Source organism: Lolium perenne, chromosome 4, assembly GCF_019359855.2.
Source record: "Lolium perenne isolate Kyuss_39 chromosome 4, Kyuss_2.0, whole genome shotgun sequence".
NCBI lineage: Eukaryota > Viridiplantae > Streptophyta > Magnoliopsida > Poales > Poaceae > Lolium > Lolium perenne.
Window position 1 is genome coordinate 23,644,892 of NC_067247.2, and position 26,204 is coordinate 23,671,095.

General features: G+C 44.9%; 3 protein-coding genes across 6 annotated transcripts; all 3 read right to left on the reverse strand.

Annotated features, from left to right (window-relative positions):
• Nucleotides 1–8,601: 8,601 nt before the first annotated feature.
• LOC127291919 (electron transfer flavoprotein subunit alpha, mitochondrial) lies at nucleotides 8,602–11,824 on the reverse strand. Its single transcript, XM_051321235.2, has 8 exons — nucleotides 11,660–11,824; nucleotides 10,660–10,842; nucleotides 10,317–10,528; nucleotides 9,961–10,121; nucleotides 9,435–9,593; nucleotides 9,255–9,307; nucleotides 8,898–9,038; nucleotides 8,602–8,802 (listed from the first exon to the last, which is right to left on the reverse strand). Exons 1-8 carry the CDS (start codon nucleotides 11,750–11,752, stop codon nucleotides 8,725–8,727), a joined length of 1,080 nt encoding a protein of 359 aa, XP_051177195.1. The 5' UTR covers nucleotides 11,753–11,824; the 3' UTR covers nucleotides 8,602–8,724.
• Nucleotides 11,825–13,239: 1,415 nt separating this feature from the next.
• Nucleotides 13,240–18,907, reverse strand: LOC127291920 (kinesin-like protein KIN-14N). 4 transcript variants are annotated; one of them, XM_051321240.2, is made up of 13 exons: nucleotides 18,749–18,907; nucleotides 18,485–18,654; nucleotides 18,430–18,448; nucleotides 17,893–18,006; nucleotides 17,219–17,293; nucleotides 16,054–16,167; nucleotides 15,197–15,271; nucleotides 14,560–14,701; nucleotides 14,414–14,484; nucleotides 14,200–14,298; nucleotides 13,898–14,092; nucleotides 13,743–13,817; nucleotides 13,240–13,528 (listed from the first exon to the last, which is right to left on the reverse strand). In XM_051321240.2, exons 1-13 carry the CDS (start codon nucleotides 18,788–18,790, stop codon nucleotides 13,502–13,504), a joined length of 1,218 nt encoding a protein of 405 aa, XP_051177200.1. In that variant the 5' UTR covers nucleotides 18,791–18,907; the 3' UTR covers nucleotides 13,240–13,501. The 4 variants fall into 4 exon arrangements, with proteins under 4 accessions (XP_051177200.1, XP_051177199.1, XP_051177196.1 ...); XM_051321239.2 differs by having other exon boundaries at nucleotides 14,444–14,484; nucleotides 18,430–18,654; XM_051321236.2 differs by having other exon boundaries at nucleotides 18,430–18,654.
• A 983-nt stretch (nucleotides 18,908–19,890) lies between these two features.
• LOC127348268 (uncharacterized) lies at nucleotides 19,891–23,299 on the reverse strand. Its single transcript, XM_051374351.1, has 12 exons — nucleotides 23,102–23,299; nucleotides 22,523–22,602; nucleotides 22,336–22,410; nucleotides 22,128–22,206; nucleotides 21,642–21,712; nucleotides 21,381–21,482; nucleotides 21,200–21,289; nucleotides 21,036–21,110; nucleotides 20,845–20,958; nucleotides 20,672–20,725; nucleotides 20,479–20,565; nucleotides 19,891–20,330 (listed from the first exon to the last, which is right to left on the reverse strand). Exons 1-12 carry the CDS (start codon nucleotides 23,136–23,138, stop codon nucleotides 20,241–20,243), a joined length of 954 nt encoding a protein of 317 aa, XP_051230311.1. The 5' UTR covers nucleotides 23,139–23,299; the 3' UTR covers nucleotides 19,891–20,240.
• Nucleotides 23,300–26,204: the final 2,905 nt, after the last annotated feature.

Sequence of the window (26,204 nt, forward strand, 5' to 3'; positions counted from 1 at the left end):
ACAGTGTGTGCACCGTGTTAGTACTTGGTTTATGCTATGATCATGATCTCTTGTAGATTGCGAAGTTAACTATTGCTATGATGGTATTGATGTGATCTATTCCTCCTACATATGCATGAAGGTGACAGTGTGCATGCTATGTTAGTACTTGGTTTAGTTGTATTGATCTATCTTACACTAAAGGTTACTAAAATATGAGTATTGATCTATCTTACACTAAAGGTTACTAAAATATGAGCATTATTGTGGAGCTTGTTAACTCCGGCATTGAGGGTTCGTGTAATCCTACACAATGTGTTCATCATCCAACAAAAGTGTAGAGTATGCATTTATCTATTCTGTTATGTGATCAATGTTGAGAGTGTCCACTAGTGAAAGTGTAATCCCTAGGCCTTGTTCCTAAATACTGCTATCGCTGCTTGTTTACTGTTTTACTGTGTTACTACTGCTGCAATACTACCACCATCAACTACACGCCAGCAAGCTATTTTCTGGCACCGTTGCTACTGCTCATACTTATTCATACCACCTGTATTTCACTATCTCTTCGCCGAACTAGTGCACCTATTAGGTGTGTTGGGGACACAAGAGACTTCTTGCTTTGTGGTTGCAGGGTTGCATGAGAGGGATATCTTTGACCTCTTCCTCCCTGAGTTCGATAAACCTTGGGTGATCCACTTAAGGGAAAACTTGCTGCTGTTCTACAAACCTCTGCTCTTGGAGGCCCAACACTGTCTACAGGAAAAGGAGGGGGAAGTAGACATCAATCCATATGCCTCAACTCATACTTTCCAAATACTTAATCCCATCTTTATAACCACCCATTTACGCAGTGGCGTTTGATGTAATCAAAGTACCCTTCCGGTATAAGTGATTTACATGATCTCATGGTCGAAGGAATAGGTAAATATGTATCGGAAGCTAATAGAAAATTGAACTAAATGACGTGATCTTATGCTACGCTTATTTGGGTGTGTGTCCATTATATAATTCATCCAATGACATAACCTTGTTATTAATAACATCTAATGTTCATGATCATGAAACCATGATCATCTATTAATCAACAAGCTAGTTATACAAGAGGCTTACTAGAGACTCCTTGTTGTTTACATAACACACATGTATCAATGTTTCGGTTAATACAATTATAGCATGGTATGCAAACATTTATCATAAACACAAAGATATATAATAACCACTTTATTATTGCTTCTTTGGCATATCTCCAACATGATGCTCCGGAGCTGGTGACGCAATACAGGCCTATAAGTTTATGCAATCTGATTTATAAAATCATCTCTAAGATGCTGGCTCTCAGATTGAAGGCTATTCTTCCTGATATCATCTCTCCCTTGCAGAGCGCCTTTGTGCTAGGTCGTTTCATAACAGAAAATGTTCTGGTGGCCTATGAAAGTATCCATATGATCAAAAATAAAAGGGTTGGTATGAATGGTGCTTGTGCAGTGAAATTGGATATCCATAAGGCTTATGATCGTGTTGAGTGGATTTTCTTGGAGAACATGATGAGAAAATTGGGTTTTGCGGACATATGGGTTTCCCTTATGATGGCATGTGTTAGATCCGTGAGATATCAAGTTAGATTTAATTCTGAAGAGACTGAGATGTTTGTCCCAACTCGAGGTCTCAGACAGGGGGATCCTCTCTCCCCTTATTTGTGTTGAAGGTCTTTCTAGTTTGTTGCTGTACGAAGAGGAAGTTGGTGGTATCGATAGGGTTAGGGTGTGCAGAAATGCACCGTCAGTTTCACACCTTTTATTTGCTGATGATTCCTTTATTCTCATGAAAGCAGATATGAACAATGCAACTTCACTACATCAAGATCTGAATACCTACTGTGTAAATTCAGGTCAGTTGGGGAGTTTGGCAAAATCAAGTATCTTCTTTTCGCCCAAGACTAATGCTTTACTGCGAGCTGAAATATGTGAGGCTCTCCATATTGACACGGAGGCTCTCTTAGATAAATATTTGGGGCTTCCTGCTCTGGTGGGAGCGGACAAAAATGACTGTTTTGAACACTTCATTGAGAGGATTATTCAACGAATAAATGGGTGGAAAGAGAAATTTCTATCTATTGGTGGTAAGGAAATTCTGCTCAAAGCTGTTGCTCAGCCTATCCCTGTTTATGCAATGTCTGTCTTCCAAATTCCAAAAGGCATATGTAAAGGAATGACTGATGCAACTGCAAAGTTCTGGTGGGGTGATTATGAGAATGATAAGAAGATGCATTGGCTAGCTTGGTGGAAAATGTGTTATCCAAAATGTGAAGGAGGCATGGGTTTTCGTGATTTCCATTCATTAAACATGTTTGGTGTTTGATTAGTGATCCTGATTCGTTATATGTGTGAGAGTCCTTCGGGCTAAATACTATACTCATGGTGATATTCTGAAAGCTTCCCTAAGGCAGGCTCTTCATTCACTTGGCAAAGCATTGTGGCAGGACTGTCCACTTTTAAAAGAGGATATATCCTGAGAGTTGGAACGGGTGACAATGTGGATATCTTCCAGGATCCTTGGATTCCGTCGAGTCCTGACAGGAGAGTTCTTACTCCTAGAGGCCAAATAAATCTGAGGAAAGTGAACGAGTTAATTGATCCGTTGACAGAGACATGTGATGAAGGACTTCTCCGCCACTATTTTTTACCCATTGACATTAATCGTGTTATGTAGGTCCCGCTTAAAATCCATGGGTTGGATGATTTTGTAGCTTGGAATTATAACAATAATGGTTGGTTTACGGTTCGCTCAGCATACCACCTGCAATGGAGGTATACTTTTGGCCATAACCCAGTTTGGAAGTAGCTTTGGCGCTTACAGATTCCAAGCAAGATCAAAATATTTGCTTGGCGGGCACTGCATGGTCTGATGCCTCTCAAATCCATCCTTGCAAACCGCCATGTTGGAACGAGTGGACAGTGCCCAATTTGTCAACAGGCCCCAAAGGACATTCTACACCTTCTTTTTCAGTGCCAGCCTGCAAGTGTACTATGGTTATCCTTGGGTTTGAATCACATCATTGAGGACACCATGTCTGTATGTCTGTGGATCGGGCGGGGTTGACGATTTTGGAGCATATTCTGAGAATGGATAACAACTCTCTCCCTGGCTTTGCTTTTGGCCTGAAGGAAACGATCATTATTTCATGCTGGTACTTATGGTGGATCCACCGTTGCAGAATGCATGATGAGACGGTGCCGCCCATGCATCATTGCAAGATGGCGGTGTTGGCAATTGCAGCTATTTCGGCTAAGGTTGGGAAGAAAAGAAGTCCGGGTGAAACTAAATGGTGCAAACCTGACATTCGGCAGATTAAAGTTAATGTCGATGAGGCATTCTATCCTGATTCCTCCTCGGGTTCGGTTGGAGCTATCTTAAGAGATCATTCGGGGAAGTTTATATCGGTGCTATCTTATTTCCTTCCTCATGTTTCTTCGGCGAGGGCAGCTGAAGTCATGGCGATGAAGGAGGGACTTGATCTGGCTAATAGGACGGGATGCTCTAACATTGTGGCGGAGTTAGATTCGACGGAGATTGTTGAAGCGTGTACTAGAGAGATGACTTGGTTTGATGAATCAGCTGCAGCCTTTGCAGACTGTGTGGATCTAGCTACCCTTATCGGCCAGGTTTATTTCAAGCATTGTCCTAGAGAAGAAAATAGGGCTGCCCATATGTTAGCTAGCTACGGCTTTTCTAGTAAATCTTCTTGTAATTGGTTCGATGAACCCCCTAGCTTCCTCTTACCGTCTATCCTGAACGATGTAACGATACTTTGATGTTGAGCCAGCAAGTTTTTGACGCACTCTTTTTCTCACCAGGGTACCTAAGGGGACTAGGAGGTTTTTAATGAGGCGGCTTGCTGGCTGGGTTATATATATTTAATATTTCAAAGAAAAAAACGAGCCGTCTGGCACAGCGTGTCTGAAGCCGGAGTTACCCGGATCGTGGTGCGTCTCGCCTGCGTACGTAAGAGATTGGCTGAACTTCCTTTAGCTTCTCCGACTCGGTCATATGGAGAAACAAATCATTTTTCCTTGGAGGAAATTAAAGATACTATTGATCATATGGAGAAAAATAAAGCACCTGGTCCTAATGGCTTTCCCATTGAGTTCTTTCAATCTTGCTAGGAAATCATTAAGCTTGATATCTTGCAAGTTTTCAATGATTTGTTTGACCACAAGATTGATCTTGACAGAATCAATTATGGAGTTGTTACTTTAATCCCTAAGTCTGATGATGCTGATGTCATTCAGAAATTTAGGCCCATTTGTCTGTTGCAAGTCTTTTTCAAGATTGTAACAAAAACCTTGACTGTTAGAGCAAATCCTGTTATGAACAAGCTTCTCCTGCCCTGCCAAACAGCCTTCATCAAGGGGAGATTTATCACAGATGGGGTGATGCTGCTTCAGGAAGTGTTGAGAGAAGAGAAATATAGGAAAAACCAAGGTGTGGTGCTGAAAATTGATTTTGAGAAAGCTTATGATAAGGTAAATTGGGGATTCCTGTTTGACTGCTGTAAACAAAAAGGCTTTAGTAGCAATTGGCTGACTTGGATTAAAAAAGTAGTTGCTGGTGGGACCCTCAGTGTCAAAGTTAATGACACAATGGGCCCATATTTTACTAGCCATAAAGGAGTCAAGCAAGGAGATCCCTTTGCCCCATTCCTGTTTAATATGGCAGCCAACAGCTTAGGAAAGATGGTTCAGTTAGCTCAATCCAATGGTTTGATCACAGGCCTGGCAGAAAATCTTGTGACCAATGGTATTGCAATCCTTCAGTATGCTGATGACACCATTCTTCTGATTCAGGATGTTGCTCAACAAGCTGTGAATTTGAAATTGTTGTTGTACATTTTTGAGGCTATGTCTGGTCTGAAAATCAACTTTGAAAAAAGTGAGGTGTTGATGATTCTGGAAGATGGTGACAAGCAGAATTTTTATTCAGAGTTGTTCAATTGCCAGAAAGGCACTTGGCCCATTAAGTACTTAGGAACTCCTGTTTGTGCCAGAAGAACCTCTGTTTCTGAGATGAAATTTCTGGGAGAAAAAACCAAGAAAAAGATGAGTGGTTGGATTGGCAACTCTATGTCTATTGGTGGGAGGTTAGTCAAGATTGATGCATGTCTGTCCAGTACTGCTGTATACCAGATGTCTCTGAGAATTTTGCATAAAACAAATCTAGAGCAAATGGACAAGCCAATTAGATCCTTCTTATGGGCTGGTAGTGCTGATAAGAGAAAGTATCATTTTGTTAAATGGAAGTGGATTTGCAGACCTAAACAGAAAGGTGGCTTGGGAGTCAAGGATTTGTTCAAATTCAACATCAGCCTGATGTGTAAATGGTGGTGGAAACTAGAACATAGTATTGGTCCTTGGCAGGATTTCATGAGAGCAAAGTATCTGAGAGGCAAAGGTGTGTATTATGCTAAACATAGACCTGGAGACTCCTCTCTCTGGTCTGATATGTTGCAAGTCAGGAGTATTTATCTCTGTGGCAGGAGAATGAGAGTTGGGGATGGTGAACTGACTATCTTCTGGGGTGATTCTTGGTGTAGCATTAGTCCTCTCAAGGATATGTTCCCAATTCTGTTTTACTGTTGCTGAGGCAGCTGATATGGGCTGGAGATTCACATACAGAAGATGGCTGACACCTGATTTGATCATCCAGGAGGCTGGTCTGATTCGTTTGATGAGTCAGATTAACTTATCACAGGAAAAAGATTCTCCCCGCTGGAAGTGGTCTAAAAGTGGAGAATTTACTGTGAAATCTGTGTATAAGCATTTGTGCAGGAATGGTTTGGATAGATCTTTTAAGCATCTCTGGAAAAGCAAGATACCACTTAAAATCAAAATCTGGCTTTGGCTAATTTGGCATAATGCCATTGCTACAAAAGATAATCTGCTCAAAAGAGATTGGTCTGGTAATCCAACTTGCCAGTTTTGCAATGCACAGGAAACAATCAATCATTTATTCTTTGGTTGCTCTGCTGCCAAGTTTGTCTGGAGCACTGTTGCTACTGCCATTAATTCTCCCACGCGCCCTGGGAGTTTCTCCCAATTTTTTTGGTGGTTTCCCCAATTTGTCCCTGCTAGCCGCAACACTCAAATTGCTGGACTTGCAGCTATATGCTGGTCCATTTGGAAACTTAGGAACAGAGCCTGCTTTGAGAATAAGCTTATTAGTTCGCCTGCTGAACTAATCAATTATGCTGTTGTCTTTATGAAATATTGGTCAGGTCTCCATGGTGAACAAGATGCTCTGGAGCTCCGTGCTGGTGCTGACGGCTTGCTAAGGCTTGCTACGTCTGTTGGAACAGATGGAGCATCTTCTGGAAGTGCTGATAATGGAAATCGCCTTCGTCTGGAGAATAGGAGCCCTGATGACAGAAACCCTGATGGAAATCATTAAGAAGATCCTCCTGGTGGAATTGCTGCTTCTGAAGTTGCTGTCTAGCTTTCTGTTAGCTAGCTGTTTTACTTTTGCCCTGGCTGTTATCCCTTGTGCTTTAGGCAGAGGTTTTATGTTCTGTAATACTTATAAACTTGTTCTAGTCTTTCGCCTGAACGCTAGCATTAGGCGGCGATCCCTCCCTGTGTGTGTCAGAACCTGGTGTATTTTCGTTATCTGATGATAAGGAAAATTCGATCCTTTTGGATCGTTTGAAAAAAAAAGCTTCTCCGACTCGGTCTCTGGCCTCTGAACGGTGGCTAGTTCCCCATCAGCAATACAAATACCTCCACCCAACCCACTTGTTTAGGGTCTGTTTGGATTCAGCCCACACGCGCCCTGCCAAATCCTGGGCATGCCAAATATTTGGCGAACGGTTTCGTCGCCGTGGTCTGGCCAAGCCACGGGCTGAAAAAGTAACGGGACGACCAAATAATTGGAAAGGCCAAGAAACATTGGCTTTCATCCAAACGAACACCCAGGTCCTGAGTCAACGCCAAAATATTGGTTTGGCAGTTGTTGGAAGCAATCCAAACATACCCTTACTCTCCACCACCGAAACAAACAAAGCAAACATACGCGGCTCCATCGATCGATTAGAGAAACACTCAACGAGCAAACCAACGCGAGATTTTTTTTTTGAACACGGAGCGCCCCGAAGGGCGAAGAAGCTTCATTAAAACAACCAGTGGGTGTACAACATATTACAAAGGACCCCATGAAATAGAAAAATTACACATAGGTCCCTGGCATTTGCAGAAAGGGCCTCACTAAGAGAAAGGAAAAAGCAATCGAGCCCTTCTCTTTCCCCACCGACGAGCAGGAGATCAGCCATGTCGCCGTCGAGCTCCGAAGCAGGGACAAAACCACTTGCTTCCAAGTTGGCGTGGGATGCGACCGCCAACCTCAGAAAGGGCCTCCGGAGGAGGTTGAAGATTTGCCAGGCTTCACTGGCATAGATAACGGACGGCATATTTACCGCCGATGTGGTGCTCCAACAAGGTGCTTCTATAGGACTCCGGCGCCACCTCCTCAGCACCGCCACTCTGCAGCCTCCCTTGCCCATCGCCACCATGACGCCTGGAGTTTGGGAGAGAAGAAGAGGAGCCAACGTTGAAGAAGCAGCAAGGCCATACCGAAACCACGACAGAAAATCGGGCTCGCCATCAAACCCGAAGGGCCTGCCACGGACTCGGGGAGGCGTGTGTTGAAGATGGCGACTTCGGCGAACCCAGAGGAGCTTATTGGGGAAGTCATCCTCATATCCTCCCCAATCTTTGTCCATCCACCATGGATGAGGTTGGAGAAGTGGAAGATCTGGACTTTGGTTGCTGCTCCAGCACAGCCAAAGCAGATGACGAGGAGGGAAAGGAGTGGCCTTATTTCTGGAGATGCCACGCCTCCCCTTCGCCGCCTGCCACCGCTCCTGCCACCATAGAGAAGCAGCGACGAAGAAGAAGACCTGGGCGGGCCAGATCTGGCCAAGAAGATCCCACCACCTACTCCAATACTCCACAAGGGTAGCAGAAGTAGAAACCCTAGACTACCATATACATCAGGCCAGGCGCCTCTCCTTCCTCCGCTCCGCGCGGCATCGCCAGCGAAGAAGATTCGGGATCGGGCCGGCAAAGGAGAAGAGGGCCGGTGGACTCTCAACGGGCTAGGCGGAGAGAGCGAGGAGAGAAAAGAGTGTTGGTCTGGCTGTTTCCAACGCGAGATCAACCGATCCAATCCAAAAGCAAGCGAAACAGCTATGGGGTGCAGCATGAGCCTTCTCGCCAAGGCCACCGTCGCATCATGGCCATCATGCCCGCGGCTGCGACCCGAAGCCAACACCTGCCGCTGCCGCGAGGGACGCTCCTCCGGCGACTCTCTTATTCCATGCTAAGTGTAGTTTCGTTTTTTATCGGCCACAAGACTGCTAAGGCAGTACAGTTCTTTGTGTATCTATGGACTTGGAAAGATGGATTCTTGCGTTCATCCGTCTCCTGTTGCTGCCATGGTTGATTGCTTCTGTGCATCTACACAGCCTGGGTTGCATTGCCACTGCTACGCTACACAGAATGTGTTGCAGCAAGGCTAAGACGCCGGTGCACATCGGTATCCAGACATTCTTGTACAAGTGTCAAGATGACCTTATTACCGAAACATGCTTCATTAACCGGGGAACCATACAGCACTGACAGAATCCCCAATTATACACTGAACCCTCACGCTTATTACTAACACCGCACATACTGGTGAACGCGCACCACCCACTTATTTCTTGTCTGGAATCTTCTCTAGCAGCTGACCGAGAACATCGAACAGATCACCCACGATCCCGTAATCTGCAACCTGGACAGCAGCCACGAAACAGGCTTACTAACTAGCAGTAAACATCTGGGCTGTTGATGCTGCTCGAAGCTCAATCGAGGCGAGTGGAATCGAACCTGGAATATGGGCGCGTCCGCGTCCTTGTTGACGGCCACGATGACCTTGGAATCCCTCATCCCTGCCAGGTGCTGTATCGCCCCGGAGACTCCGAAAGCAATGTAGAGCTCGGGCGCCACGATTTTCCCAGTCTGCCCAACCTGCAAGGCATTGTGACAGCGAATCAAAAAACTTGTATGTATGGTGTTGTTACCTAGCAGTACATAAGCAGTAGACAAGACCAGGACATTTTTATCAAAGTGCGCTCCAAAAGTTCGGTTTGATGCAAATATCAAGCCGTAATGCAGCAAGTTCGGATCTGAATCCATTTTAGTTGCAATTTGGTTATCCCACTACGGTAGACCTGAGGAGCTTACTTGGAGTTCATTCGGCACATATCCCGCATCGACAGCAGCTCTTGTCGCACCCACTACACAAGGAAAAAATATGTAAGAATTCCGAACGAAAACTGTGTGCAGAGAAAGGAATGAATTTACACGGATACTAATAATTTCAGTGCTAACTAGGTTCAACAGAGAGCAGGGAAGAGTGCAAACCTGCTGCCCCAAGTTTCTCAGCAAGCTGCTCCAGCAGTTTAAAATTCTCAGCACTTTTCAAACCTCTGCCTCCAGTGACCACGACACGTGCATTTGCAAGATCTGGCCGTTCGGTATCTTGGGAGGTAAGATTCACCCATGACGATTTGCTTGAGCTTTCTGCACGCCAAGGAGAAGAATTTTACAAATATGGTGCATAATTTAAGACCGTAATCTGTTATTGAGAGAGATTAAAAGAGCGCTAATTTCATTATAACATGTTGCAGATGCACACACACACAGCACCGCCAACACACCCAAGCATGAATGACTGCTGACAAATGAATTATAGATCCGTAAACCATAATAAGACCGTGGAAAAGAAAATCAAACAATAGCCAATCAGAGTCCTTGGGACTTTTACTGCTGAAAATCGGAATTTTATTCTGATAGATCCAGGTAGGTAATGCAAAATGAACAAGAACAATAATGTAAGGCATAAAAGGGTGTTAATAATAGAAGATCACCGTGGGGAAATTAAACAAACCTTCACTGAGGAAAGAGAGATCAACCTGGGTTATAGGCGCCACTTTAGTTTCTGACATAGACTCAGTATTTGGAGAAAATGATGTTGATCTAATACTCATCATACAAGGGTTTTCTCCAGTATATCGCACAGTGCACAGTGCATTTCCAGCATAAATTGGCCTGAAGAAAAGAGCATGTCTTAATAAAAACATAAAATCTCTGATGGGATATAGCATCGAGTTGGCTATGTTAAAACATCAAGGCATTATACAACGAATGAAACCAAATGTGCTCCTGACATTCTGGGCATTGTTGTCCATCACATATCCTTCATAAAATGCAAAGCACAAAAAAATCCCTGATAGAATATTGAACCTGACAAAGACCCGTGGCTCAGATATGGCAGTGACGTCCGTAACAGGGGAGACATCTAGAAGAGCCGCAGCACGTGGAAGCAAATTCTTCCCGAACGACGTCGAAGAGGCTATAACATGAGAGTATCCACCTTTCTTCTGAACAGAGTGGAGCAGCTCGGCCCAAGGTTCAGCTAAGGGATGCGCAAACACGTCTGAATCAGCGACAAGAACCTGCAACCCAAGACAACCAAATGATGAACGAAAGAGCATCCGCTTCCTTTTCGCTAAGTTATCTTCTCGTCCTCTGAACTGAAAATGAAGAACTACATGGTGGCACCAAAGGTAGCCAGTAGTAAAAGCACCTCATTGACCAATGGATGGCTAGACGCAGCATGCTCAGCGGCCTTGTGCAGCGCCGGTCCAGATCCAGCTAGAAGAAGAGAGACCTTGTTGTCTTTGGCGATGGCCTCGGCAGCCGCCAACGCGCTCAGAGACGAGGGCTTCACGAGTCCACCTTCATGTTCCGCCACGACGAGAGTGCTCACCTAGCAGGATAACACCAGAGTTAAGCTACAAGGAAAAAAAAATACCCAAACGATCCCTCGCTTTGTAGTTTTTCCTTTCTTCCCTACCACGCAATCGATCTTTTCCTTACTGAACAACTCTGGTTTTGTCGGACAACCTGGCTTCGGTCTTACAGGAAAAGTGCTGAATCCATAAGCTATTCTAAATTAGAAACTCTCACGTGCCGAGAAGACAATCAGAAACTTGTCTGGGCCACTCAATCCAGTGCTACCACCGGGGATTCAAATGGGAAGGTTCCAACACACAGGTAAAAGATTCAGAACTAATACTCAGCGTGACTAATGGCAGAAGGTAGGTTGAAGCTGTCAGAGTTCCGCTTGATGGATTCGACTGCGGTAACATCGAGCGCGGGATTATGACGAGTACATACATGGCAGGCATCTAGGAGGAGATGTACTAATAAACAGAAAACAATTGCAGGACTCCGAACCTAAGCCCGCAGGTTTGTGAGATGACATGCGCCGCTGAATTCTACTTATCTCGTTAGCTTATCAAGGTTTCCGGACGCAGCACAGCAGAGGCCGGGGGATTCGGCCTCCGTCTTGGCTGGTCGATACAATGGCGATCGAATCGACTGGCTGCCTCAGAATCAGAAATTAGGCTATCTATGCACCCGCCCGCAGGCAGGCTGCCTCGGCTGGTCCTCGCTAGCATCTCGCCGCAGCTAGCCTGCCTGGCTGATTTGGGCTCTCCGACGGTCCGACCTCCCGTCAGACGGCGGCCGAGGTGGACGGATCGAACGCGCAGGGAGGGCAAGGAAAGGGGAGGGGAACTCACGAGCCTACGCAGCGCCTCCCCGGCCACGTTTCGCGCGCCGCCTGCTCGCCCCCGCCGGAGCGCTCCGGCCACCAACGCCGCCGCCATCGCCATGCTCTATCTCTGTCTCAGAGGAAGAAGAAATGCAGGGAGAAACGTAATACAGTGAGGAGAGCGGAGACGTGAGGGAAGTGAACTGGATTTGGATGGAGAGCACACGTGTAACAGCGTCACCAGGGCCGAGATTGAACCAACACGTCAGCATCGTACGAGGCTAGCTCACCAGACTTAGAGATTTTGGCGCGCTATACCTCCCTTCCGACCCGCTGTAAACGTTTCCGCGCACATTGCACACTTTGTCCTGCCGGATGCGTCAAAATGCAGCTCCTGCACGGGCGGTAAAATTGGGCCTCCTTCGGACGCTCTAAATACAGCGCACGCCGCCACGCGAACAGCTAATTTTTTTTATATCGTTTGAAACGGATCAAACAAATCAAATAAAATTTCGAAAATTTAACTGAAATTACGAAATATATTAAAAGTTCGACAAATACCGACATTTTATTTAAACTAAACTAAACTAAACTACTCGGAGTCCTCCCAATCGAAGTCCGACGATCCGCTAGTCGGAGTCGTGTCGGACACCGGAGTGGTCGTCCACTCAAAGGAGGAGGAGGAGGTCGGCATGTTCGTCGATGGTCCGGCACCTCTCTTCTTCTCCTCCGCCCTCTTCGCCCTCCGCGCCGCCTTCTCCGCCCTCTCCGCCTTCCTCGCCGTCGACTCAGCGCGGCGCCTGTCGCGGTCGGCCTTCTTCTTCGCGGCCGCCTTCGCCTTGGCCTCCTTCTTCTGCGCGTAAAATGCCTCCGTGGCGGCGACGTCCTCCGGGAACACGCGCGCCCACTCGAGGCGCACGCGCTCGTCCTGCTCCGCCACGCGCAGACGCTGCTCGAGCTCGCGGCGCGGCGCCGCTGCTCGGTCGTGACGATCGGCGACGGCGGCGCGAGCATCTCCGCCGCTCGCGCGTCCAAACGTCGTCAAAGTTCATGTGCCGGCGGGGACGGCCGATGCGCCACACGACGGCGTCGTAGGCTCGCGCCGCCTCATGCGCGGTGTCGAAGGTTCCAAGTCGGATCCGCTCCTCGCCGGAGCGGATCTCCGCGTCAGCGGCCGCTCGCCGCGGCCGCGCGGACGCCGCGGTAGCCGGAGGCGCGGAGGCATGGCGCCGGAGGCAGAGGCGGACCGGAGACGGAGGCGGACCGTCGGCGCGGAGGCAGAGCGCTAGGGGAGAGAGAGCGAGGCGGAGCGACACGTGGAAGTTTCAGGCAGTTGGCGCGTTCGCGCGTGTCGCGTTTATAGCGCGCGCGGCAAATTTTTTTACCACGCGCGCCCTTTTCCGCGTCTGCTGGAGCTTCGCGCGGGCGCTCGCGCGCGCCAAATAGGCGGTTTTTTTTGCCGCGCGCGCCTTTTACAGCGTCTGTTGGAGATGCTCTTAGTAATCAACTCTCAGCCTTTCAGATTTCATAGATCTTTATACTCTCAGGCTTCAGATTTTGATTTGAGAAACCAACAGGGACGGAGAAGAGAATTTCAAACTTTGTGAATGAAACCCAGCACTTCATTAATCATCATTAGTTAAAAGAAACAATTGTGAGAGGCACTAGTTACATTACACTTGTCTACATATCCATCAGGTTCGTTCGACACACTAGTTTCTGCTGCTATGGCTGTCAGTAAAACACCAACCGATCCTTCATCAGGATTCCTGGCGTCTGTGGTATGCGCCGGTGTCCGACGCTCGAGCAAATCGATGACTTGATGACGATGAACCAACATTGCAAGGCTGGTCGGCGCTCCGGCCTGGCATCAATCTCTTGCGGTAGATGATACTAACTGATTAGAGCCGAAACAACGGTCAGTCAGTCGCGTTTCCACAAATCACAAGGTAACTCTCAGACAAAGCAAAAAATTGCTAGTTGAGTCACCGACAAAAGAAAAAAGACCGTATTTGCCTGGATGGCTTGTTGAGTCACCGACGAAAGAGAGGACTAGAAAGCCAAGTTTGCCGAAACAAACATGCAACACGCTAGAACAAATCATCACATACCATTAGTTTCTCGTTTGCACATGCAAGCTGAACCTGCAACGTTCTGATTGTCTCGCTTTCCAGTAGGCCTCTTTCCTAGTAGTACACGATTACAATAGATACCCATTGGTCAGTTGTTCAACAGCTTGCAGGAAAAAGGAACGCGACAAGGATACCTCGAGGGCAGCGACTCTACTCATAGCATCCTCTAGCTCGACTCCGTATCTTCTCGCGACTTCTTTCTGCTTAGCCATGTCAGCCATCAAAGACTGCGCCTTTGCTGACTGGTAGTCACGGTCTTGCCTGACCGTTTCGATCTCATTCTTGAGACGGTTCACCTCCTCCGCTAGTTCGCTTTGTTTGGAAGCTTCCTATGATCCAAGAATTTCATTGAACATTAAATTAGACACCAAAGTAGTTGACATAGGTAAAGAAAGGAAGCACGCACCCAAAGGGATTCGTCACGGAAAGAGCTTACCTTGCAACCTTTCAGGCTTCTGCCCTCCGCTTCTCCAGAATCCATGTTCTGCTCATCTCCCTCAACCGTCTCTACAAGAGCTGCCATTGTTTCCACATGCTGCAAAACACATAACGTCGTCATCGTCATAAAATAGGCTGTGACACTAAAAGTTAACTGCGCGCATTTTAGCAACAAAATACTAAAAGTAGCAAAATGTATATGAAGTTCCCACAGTTTTGTCAAGTCTGTCATTGTTTAGCACCTGCTGTGATGCACTTGATCCTGCCTGGGCCAATAGTTCCTCTACATCACATACCAATTAGGTTAGCAAGACAAATAGGCACCGAATTATGAAGTTGAAATGTTTCACGTTGCTACCATTCTCCCCATACTGCTTCTTTGTTGATTCAATCAAACTCCTGAATTCCATGATTTCAGCCTTGTCTGCACCATCCTTCTCCAGAAGCCAGGCGCAATCTTGCAGCTTTTTAATCTTTTCTAACAGCTTGTCCTTTTTCATCTAAATAACCACAATTCCAATGCATCAGAGTTGAGAAATGTAAGTATGACATTCAAAATACCAGTCAGCCATTTACAGGGCTGCTTGACATATAAAAGCTAAAGGGTGAGGTGAGACTGTTTGATTGTCGACTATTATTTAGAACCATGTGAGGTATGACATTCAAAATACCAGTCTTCTAAATAACAGCCATTTACAGGGCTGCTTGCTATATAAAAGCTAAAGGGTGAGGTGAGACTGTTTGATTGTCGACTATTATTTAGAACCATGTGAGATACCCATAAAGACTTAACTATTTACACAGTAACTGAGAGCTCCAAATATTACCGGTTTGCAAATATGTTGGCAGTTCAATCAGATTCTCTACTGAACTTAATACCAAAAGGCAAACAAAAGAAATAGACTGAATGCCTTTCAACCAGTCAAGTGAAAGAAATCATCTAGATAATACAACCAGCCAAGCACTAACCAAACCAAAATCAAGCTATTCCATACCTCCCTCATTTGTTTTTTAGCTTCCGTCCATACTTGTCTTCTCATCTTCTTGCGACGAGCACTTCTGCTTGGAGCCTGATGAGTAACAGGAGATAGACAGGTAAAAACAGCTGTGGCAACTGTACACAGTAACATTGAGTTTCATCTCAACCTTTAAATGTTGGTCGCACTTTCTAATAGAACATGCTGAGATATCGAGGTTTTGTTTGATAAAGTAGAGAACAGAAGGAGCATGGAACTGTTCATATAAGATGTCCGGATGGTAGACAAGTACCACGTAGAAGGATCAACCCCCTAAACAGGCCTAAAGAGGGAAACTCAGAAGAGTGAATCAATACCTTAAATTTGTCCGTGTTACAAGAAATATATGTACCATAAACGTGAAAGGGCAATGGTGCAAAAATCAAGAAAATAGAAGGGACAGATTAACTTCGATAAGCCTATGATAGTGTACAATGATATCTTAAATGCTTTCCCTTGGATATTTGTTCTACAAGCATGTAATATGTGCAGTAAACGTCATTGTAAGTCTTCCCAAGTTCCTAGCAAATAAGTTGGTTTGTAGTGAGTGGTATAGCAGATTTTTTTCAGAGGGAGTTTTAATGTCAACTGCCAACAGTACCAAATGATTCGCAATGAGGTCATAACCACATAGCCTCAGCAAGAGATTTTGATGTCAACGTCAACTGCATCAAAACGGCTCCAAAATTGAAGTAAACAGAATCATCGATGAATTTTCACTGATAAGTGCAATTTAACTTTCTGGTCAATCTAAATACTGCCCCCTATTTTCATTCAAACTGGTATCACAACAATTTCAAAATATGCACACATACACAACAGGACATCTTTTTCACCTTGTGGTCACTCTGGTTTTTTCCATCCATCTTCTCACTATGCAACTCCAGCTCATCACCCCGGACTGCAGGATCAGGTGTCTTCTCTACTGCACCTGATGAAGTTTCTGAGTGCTGCAAAATGCAATGCAGCCATGAAAGGAAGTACTTCCTCCGTTTCTAAAAAAGCTTGGCATCTTTTTCTAGATACGGATGAATCTATAGCTAAAACATGTCTATATACCTTCGTATCTAGACAAAGTTAAGAAGCTTTTCTGGGAACGGAGGGAGTAGGTAAAATGAAAAAAAACTGCAACGTTGAGAAGAACACCTATGTGTATGCACATTGTACTACTTTTAGACTAGTCACAGTGGGAAGAACACCTCCATAGTGGGTAGTAATATGTGTGGTGTCATGCAAAGTCATATTCATTAGGTGTAGACTCATCTAGTCTTGGGAAATGCGATGTTATGGTAACATAGCTAGTTACCACAATGCTATGTTTCCTCAATTAATAACATGATATGTCATCAAAATGATTAGTTGGCATTGCATGTAGTTCTATGTTACTACCCAAGTTACTCATCGTTGACCCTGCTCAGATTCCCTCGCCAGGCAAAGAACAGGGGCGGCGGTGGTCGGGGTATTCTCTTGGGTATTTGTTCTACACGATGTAATGTGTCAGTAAACATCATTGTCAGTCTTCCTAAGTTTCCAGCGAATAAGTTGGTCTGTAGTGGTATAGCGGAAATTTGTTTACGAGGGAGTTTTAATGTCAAATGTCAACAGTACCAAATGATTTGCAATTGGGCTATAACCATGTAGCAGAGATGCAATTGAGTTTTAACGTCACTGTCAACAGTACCATAATTTTTTCCATGTTACAAGAAATATATATACCATATAAAAGCGAACAGGTGAGGTGTGCCTATTTTGATCGTTTACCATTTAGATCCATGTGAAACATCCATAGACTTCACAATTTCACAGTAACCTAGAGCTCCAAATATTACGGGTTTGCAACTATATTTGCAATTCAATCAGGTTCAATAATGAACTTAATATCAAAAGGCAAACAAGATACATTGATTGAATGCCTTTTGACCAGTCAAGTAAGTGAAATAAATCGTTTACATGATACAACCAGCCAAGCTCTAGCCAAACCAAAATCAAGCTATTCCATACCTCCCTAAATTCTTTTTTAGCTTCCGCTCGTATCTGTCTTTTTATCTTCTTGCGACGAGCACTTCTGCTTGGAGCCTGACAAGTAACACGATATAGACGATAAAACAACTATGCACAGTAACATTGAATTTCATCTCAACCTTTGAATTTTTGTCGTATACTTTTTAATAGAACATTCCGAGAACTAGCATGTAAAAGGATCAACCCCGCTAAACATCCCAAAAGAGGAAACTCAAAACAGTAAATCAATCAATACCTTAAATTTGTATGTGCTTCAATAAGTATATACGCAGCAATAAACGTGTAAAGGGAATAATGATATGTCGAATGTTCTCTCTTGGTTATTTGTTTGAAAAGCATGTATTATGTTTGTCACCTTGTCGGTAAGCATCATTGTCAGTCTTCCTAAATTCCTAGCAGAACAAGTTGGTCTGGAGTGGTCTAGCGGAAATTGTTTAAGATAATGCTTTAATGCAACTGCATCAAAATGATTGGCAATGGAATTCTAACCACGTAGCATAGACAGTTCCAACTTCCAACGAATCCAAAACTGAAGTAAACAGAAAAACCGTGAAGCGCAAATCAACTATTTGGTCAATTTAACAATTGCCCCTGTTTTCATTTAACCTGACATCAGGGCAGCTTTGAAATATGCAGCAGGAGATCTTTTTCACCTTGCCATCACTCTGGTTTTTACCATCCATCTTCTTGCTATCCAACTTCTGCTCATGCCCCCTGATTGCAGGATCAGGTCTATTCACTACAGTAGCTGATGAAGTTTCTGGGTGCTGCAAAATGCAATGCAGCCATGAAAGGAAGTAGGTAAAAAAAAATCAGCAACGGTGATAAGTGAAAGCACCTACACATTATCTCGTACTTGATTATAAAAGTATTACTATGGTACCAATTGCAAGGAATCACCTATTATTGCTAAGAGTTCATGAAGGATGTGCATGCACGCTGTATGCAGCAATTTCAGTCTAACTCATTACATGAATAAAAAAATCAATCCTCTCAATGCTAGCAAACTAAATCAAAGTGGGCAATAAAATCTGGTGGTAGAAACATGCCTAAATGAAATATATATTACGAAAATAAATCAACAAGAGCATATCATATAGGTTTGTGCAGCACGGAAACATCATCATATATAAATCCCTAAGGCAAATCTTTGAAGTACTCTGAATTTTAACACTGAAGAAAACCTGCACCTTGCACGGCGGCGGTGACCTCGATCGACGCCGAACACTGAACGACGGCGGTGACCTCGATCGACGCCGAACTTTGGACTTGGGCGGCGGAGGCAGCTCCCCTGTTCGGCGCCTACTGCTAGGCGGAGAAGCCGGTTGCGGGCGGCGGCTATCCGAAGCGGGCGGCTCCAGGGGGCGGTGTCGCTTGGGCGCGCGGGACTCGACGGCCGTGTCCCGCAGCTTGAGCTGGAGCAAGGGAAGAGAAGAGGGTGAGTGGGGACGGCGGGAGAAGCAGAGGCAACCTCGGAGATTGAGAAGAATGAGGAAGAGGAGAGCTTACGCTTGCGGGCGGCGTCGGAAGAAGCGGCGGGAGGCCTGCCATGGCTGCGGCGGCTCGCCGGAGGAAAGGACGGCGACGGCTGCGGCGGCTCGCCTTCTTCACTCCATGGGCCGTTCCCAGAATCTCTCTTTGCACATGGGCTGTTCTCCTCGCCGTTCAAAGTTACTAACTTGAAATTTTCCATAAAAATATGAAAGTTTTCATCTTCCCTAAAACAAATGAAAGATTTCCTCTTCCCCCTAAAGAAAATAAAGGTTTGCTCAAATATCCTCTAAATTTTTTTCCCTCAACGTTTACAAATGAGTAGGGATGTAAAAACACTACGAATTAATTTCCATTCCGAATCCGACTATGCATCCGTCTTTTTTGAGGTAACATATACGGATTTTGGCCAGGGAGATATGGTAGCTTATATGGTATTTTATATTATTGGGTGAATGGGGATTACGCGTGAAATAGCCATAGATACAGATTTTGGCCAGGGATATATGGTAGCTAAAATGGTATTGCTATCGCCATTAGCAACTTCCCTTGTGGCTCGACTAGGTGCGAGATAATGATTTCGTCACCGGCTTTGTTATCATGTGGGCAACCATCAAAGTTTATGTTATTCCAACCATCCTCATCATTTGCCACTGCGTGCCCGTTCACGTCATAATCATCCACCGGAACATTGAGCGCCTCTGATGGCTGCTCATCGTCGACCACACTTGCTATGTCTGCAACCTCTGCTTCTTCCTCCTCGTCACTAGCAGCAACATCAACAGCTACATATTCATTCTCCACCTCATCTTCCTGCTCCTCATCGCCATCATCAAGGTCACTACAACCGTCATCAGACGTAAGCAAGCTGAAATCAGAGTCAAATTAATATAATCACTGTACTGTGAAATCATGGGCCAAGTGGATTTCACATGCTTAACTACACTACTTTTGTGAACAAAAACTGCTTGCATCCACTACACTTCGTATTTAGAGCACCAAGTCACCAATAAGCTGAAATCAGAGTCAGATTAATATAATCACTGTACGGCGAAATCATGGGCCAATCGATATGGCTCGGTAACGGATAGGACTGGGGGGCACATTGCAGGTTCGGTTTTGACGGCATTTCACTATATATTATGAACAAGAATGACAGGAACATCAAAACTTGGACTTGCTGATTGCACATGTAAATGGAATGGTCAGGGTTCCATTTTCCATGAAAAAAAAGAATATATATTCTACGACGGAAATATAAAGTGAAGATCACCATTGCAAGAAGCCATACTACTTTAATTATGAGTCGAATCTAAGTTGTAAAAACTTGATCTAGATGTATGCCTAATTGTATAAATCCCCACAGTAAACATTGGTTGAATCCAAGTTGCAACTCTCATTTCTCTATACAGATATGTGTCTACAAAAATGACCCCTATCGTGTACATCTGATTTTCCTGAAAAGGGGAATTCCTCGGCGTCTGCAATCGGTGCACATGCATGTGTCATCTCATACATTTGATCCACTCCTCAGAAAGCCAAGGCTGGGTAGTTTCCACCTTGTGCTTCCTTCGCTCTGCGAAAGTGTCTTGCGGTTCTCCTAGAATGCAAAGAGAGCAAAATTAAAATCATCGAACAAAGAAGCACAATAGCATAATATGTATAACCAGACATGAATAAGAGAGCACAACGATGTGATCATCTTTGTCTTAGCACTGTTGAAGTGTATGGTCAAACTGAAACCATACCTGGGTTTCCTCTACAGTAGGCTTTGATTCAGCTACTGACGAGATAGTTTCCATAGTTTCCAGAGCTAGAGGAGGAGGCGGCGGAAGCTGCATGGAAGTAAGATGCAAGAGTAGGAAACACATAAACCACAGTCAACAAACGAGGATTATGGATTCAAATTGTATTAAAGCTAGAACATGACACAGTCTTTACCCTTCTAACAATATTCTCCGACGAGGATCCTAGTGCTGGAACGAATGATGAGATCTAAAAAGTTCGAAATAGTTTGCCAGAGTAAGAATCTAGAGGTACAGTGGTGATGGAACCACTAGCAAATCATGTAAGCAACAGGCCATTAAAGAGTCACATAGGCTATGCAGACTTACCTGACGAAAACTGCCCCTCTGGGAGTGTTCCATTTGTTGGCCAAACCCAACCAGGGCTTCAGTTGCACGCACAGTTCGATCCTGGGTGTCCTCGATACTGCAAAGCCTTGACCCCTACATATGCATGATAAATGAGTGACCCTTAGCTCATAGACATAAGGTATGAATGTGTTTCTGTACAAGGCACCTACCCATATTTCAACTGTACGATTCACTTCTTGTAGCTCCTTTTGGAAACTACTGAGATTTACATTGATGATTGAGACCTACAAGACAGTAAATTAAATATTGTCATTTCACTACGAATATACCGGTACCAGAAAATAGAAGATTGATATGGGACCAATGTCCCAACCTCATCTCTTGTCCCTTCAATTATTTCTTGCGTTTCATCGAGAGTGGCATCTACCCGGTCAATCCTTCCAGATAGATGTTTTTTTGTAACCTGAACATTGAAAAGCAGAAAAGGATGGAGGTATAACACAGTTCTGGAGTGTAATTGGAAGCACAATAGTCCAGGGAAAAGAGTTAATTACATGGACAGTGTCAGAAACTTCATTTAATTGGTTTCCGACTACACTGCAGGCATCATTCAGCCCGCGCTTTGTCACCCACATGATATCACTGATCTTCCAACCCTGTTAATTAATGCACAAACTTTAGATACTAGCAGAGCAACATCAATAGTTGAGTAGAGACGTTCATCATGATTTGCGGTTGTAGATATATGGCTTCAGAATTAGAATGGCATAATAAACACTGGCTGTATCTAGAACAGCAGAAGAACCAAAGTTTACCTTCCACCTAATATATGCGTAGCCGACAAGCCCTGCAACAACGACCGCTGTTACAGTATATGCACCAGCCCCTACAAAAGAAGAAGGTAAGATAAGGATCATTCGCATATTCAGGTCAGAACTGTAAAGACTAAAGGAACGGAACAATGTGTACGTCTAAAGGGGGACATTTGCATAGAATTGACATGGTTTGGAATCTAGATAATAGAACAACTCGAATCTGAAACATCAAGAGGTAGTTTTGAAACATCTAGGTTCTGTAGGTTCACCGGGAACTTTGCACGACAGGTCATTCATTGCCAAATATGTAACTGTCATCTCGTCTAAAACAGAACTTGTTAGTGTGAAGTATATGCTTTGTAAGAGCCCTATTTCTATCACGAGCGAGTAACTAGAAATAGTGTGCAGCATGAATGCAAGTCATTACTAAAATCCATTAGTATCCGCAAGCCACGCAGGAGACAGAAACAACGACCAAGCACCGACCTGATCTATTATCGATGATTGTAACATCATCGTCCCTCTCGCGTAGAGCTCGTCGAAGTTCCTCCCTGAGACTACTGACCTGAAAGGTTTAGCCGCGCATAGAATTCAGCATCACTTAAAGTTTTAGCCGCGTACAGGATTGAGCATGGATGTCCAACCGGTGCGGTAGGCACCAAAGCAAAAACGACAGGTCCACGAGACCACGAACCTGAGACATCAGCTGGTCTCCACTGTTCGACGACGACGACGTGTCCTTCCCGTCCTTCCCAACGACCTTGGCAAACTACAGAAAGCACGCAAACACATATGGAGTTACAGTGACCGTTGCCTCGGCAAAGCATATCATAAGTTCAGGTTAAGGGCCTGAAGGCAAGGTAAAGGGTGGCAGCAGTTACGTTGGCAGCCGCGGAGAGCGCGTCCCCGATAATGGGGACATTTTTGGTGCTGTCCGGCTTAAGATGATTCCACAGAAACCCTGCAAACAAAAAAATTGCAAACCGTTATACTTGCCTGAATCAGGGTTTTTTTTTTCGCAGAAAGGTCAACAGAATTGTTGTTGGTAGAGATACATCATCTAGTCTCCCTGGCAAACAAAAATACAAACAGGGAAGCTGCAAGCTCTACTTGAAAATTTTCCTCTGAATGACTGAATCTGCTGGAGACTACACAGGCACGTGGCGACGGCGGCGCTGTGGGAAATTGTACTGTTGGCACGATCCACACGGGAGAATGCCCTGGTCTAGGCATCCGATCGAGAAACAAAAATAGCAGGCAGCCGGGGAAGCGAACAAAGAACCCTACGCAACGAGGCTCAACTAGCTAAACCCCCAGCGTAATTAATCAGAGAGACAGACGGAGGGATTCGGAACGACACGGCGTCGCTGCCCGATCGAACCCGGCGAGACGTTGGTTCAACTGGCGGCGGCCGGCAGTAGAGAATAGATGGGGTTTACGAGAGGCGGGGCGTGACTGACCGGAGCCAAGGACGAACGCGATGGGGCCGAGCACCATGGCAGCCCAAGCCTGCTTCCTCGCCCCTTCCCTTGCCTGTACTCTCGCCTCTACTCCGGCACCGGAAAACGATCTGCGGCGGCGACGGCGATCCCGCTCCACTCTTCGTTCGACTTCTTGTTATTTTTTGTTTATTCTTCGCCGTGCGTTTTGTTTGTTTATTCGGTTGGCAACTGATAAAACCGGAACAGAATCTAGTTTATATTTTGTGCATCTTCGTATCGGAAGTCGCCTCCTTCCAATTTGTTTCCCAAACTACCCTCGAGAGGCTTTCACGCGAGGCTTCTGCTTGCGCGCCGTTGGGTTTTGGATGGACGCCCAGGATCGGATTGAGCCTGATGGGTAAAACGGTAAAAAGCGCTTCTACTTGGATATCTTGTCTTATCGTAGCACGACGCTTCGAGTAGAACAACCAGTCGAATTTGCTTACCAAAATGACTCTCGAATATTAATTTTTTTTTGCGGGTTCTCGAATATTAATTGCATCAATGCTTTCTTGGATAGCAAGATCAATATATTTATGCCGACACTAGGTCGGTGTCATACATAGATAAACATACTGTAATTGGTAAACCCTACGTTTTTTATATCCACTAAGTATTTAGGATCAAAACTTTAACTCATAATTCTAGCGATAAAAAATAAGTTATATAATACCAAGATCATATCTCTGGAAACATCATTGAAATATGAATCCGATGGTATACTTTTGGTAACACATAATACATATTATGTTGGTCAAAATGTTAGTCAAAATTCTACCTCGAAATACGTTGTGGCTTTATATATAAAAAAAGAGGGAGTAGTTCATGATCTTCACCCACCAAAATTGTCCCTCCATACGCGACCTCGGCATAGCGCTGCTAGATGGCGGACACGATGACGACTTGGCGAGCGTCAAGGAGCAAACGGCGGAGAGTGGGGAACTACGGGTGGCGGCGGTGTTGTGGCTGGGGGCGAGGCGCTGCTAGGGTTTGGGGCTAGGAGGCGGCACCTCGGGGAGGGTTGGAGGTGGCTCGGGAGCGGAGCTATGTTGGGGGGGGGGGGGGGGTGAGGCGGCAGGGACATGATGGGTGATTTTTCCGCTTCGTACGTCTCCGGGATTAGCGTGTGGGGGCCAAGAAACAAGGGTAAGATGGAAAAAATAGTCGCGAACTCTACCTAATCGACATGCCTGCGAATTTACGCACTAAGCATGGGAACAAAGGGAGTAATCATATTATCTTGTCCACACTAATGAATCTAAAACATCTATTTATAAATGATGAAGGGAGTAATATGCTTGGACATAAAAGAAAGAAGATGATCAACTATCAGGGGACATGAAATTTCAGCCACCATTGGTCAACACTCCTAAACATTTTTTAGTACATCGATTTCAAAACAGAAGCTTTCATACATGTACCCACTGTTATTCTCGGTCTTATGATATAAAATCATGGTCATGGGAAAGTTATGAGGCGAATACTTGATAGGCATCTGTTCTGATTTAGTCTATATTTTCCAAATTTTTATTCCATAATAATCTATATATTAGCTTTTGGTCAACGAAAACACAGTAAACGAAGCGGTCCTCCTCTGTGTATTGGATGTCTCTACTTTTAATGTGGCTTGAATTGGTTGAAATATTACTGATAAATACAGTAATAGTTTGTCTGATTTTTTCTAGGATGTAAACCGAATCAGAGGGAAGGGAGTACATAGAAAGTTGGGTATGCACGAGGGAATATATAGCATGTTTGTTTTGCTATGATGATCCTAGGACAGAGGGGTTCACGACGATGACATAATCGGGGTGTACTTCTGCTGGTGCGTCTCGTGTGTACGATCTACATCGGCCGTCCCGGAGTCTCGTGTCCTGAAATCTTTTGTGCCGACAGTCGTAGAGGACGGATCTTCTCGTGGGCCGATTCGTCCTTGGTCGACGCTAGTTTGTTGCCACCACAAGCATCCTCGACACCTACTACTGCACCAATTTCTGTTGATCCGTGTCCTTGTACACGTAGTCAGAGTCGTATCTTCCATCCACATGAGCATACTTTCCATCCACATGAGCATACTGAAGGTATTGTCGCATGTCTTGCAGCGTGTCTGGCTCATGCTACTGCTGATCCTACAAGTAAACCTCGTAGTTTTAAGGATGCTATGAGTAAGCCACACTGGAGTGCCGCTATGGAATAGGAATTTCATGCTCTACTGAAGAATGATATTTGACAATTGGTACCCCCTTTTGGTGTAAATACTATTGATTCGAAGTGGTTTTTTAAGGTCAAAAAGCATGCTGATGGTTCCATTGAGAGGTAAAATGCACACTTGGTTGCTAACGGTTTTAAACAACATTATGGTCTTGACCATGAGAACACATTCATTCCTGTGGTCAAGCATACCACCATTCAACATCTGCTCTCTTTCGTTGGTACTCGAGGCTCATCTCTCCGTCAGCTAGATGTTCAGAATGCTTTTCTTCATGGAATTTTTAAATAAGGGGCCTATATGTGCCCCCTATGTTTGTTGATCCTTCTTGCCCTAATCATCTATGCGGTCTTTGTAAAATCTCTCTATGATCTTCAGCAGGTTCCTCGTTCTTGGCATGCACGACTTGGTTCTGCTCTCCACGTGCATAGTTTCACTAACTGATACATCACTGTTTTTCTGTTAGCGTCTTGAGGTTATTATGTATTTTCGGGTCTATGTTCTGTGTATGTTCTCGATTTACTACTGTTGATCGTCTGGTTTCTGCCTTGAGGTCACTCACACTGATGGTGGTTTGACTCTCACGCAACATAAGTATTCTCTAGATCTACTATGGCGTGTAGGTATGCTGAAGTGCAAGACATTCACTACTCCTATGACAGCCATTGACACATTGCCCACTTTTGATGGTGATTTGCTACCTCCGGATGATGCCAATGAGTACCGCAACATTATGTGTGGACTATACTACCTAACGATACACCTATATAAATATATGGTGGCCACACCCGGTTTAGGGTGCCAAGCTATTCCCCAAAACCCTAACTACTACGTCTTACAATATATCAAACATGATACTAATTCTTATCATGT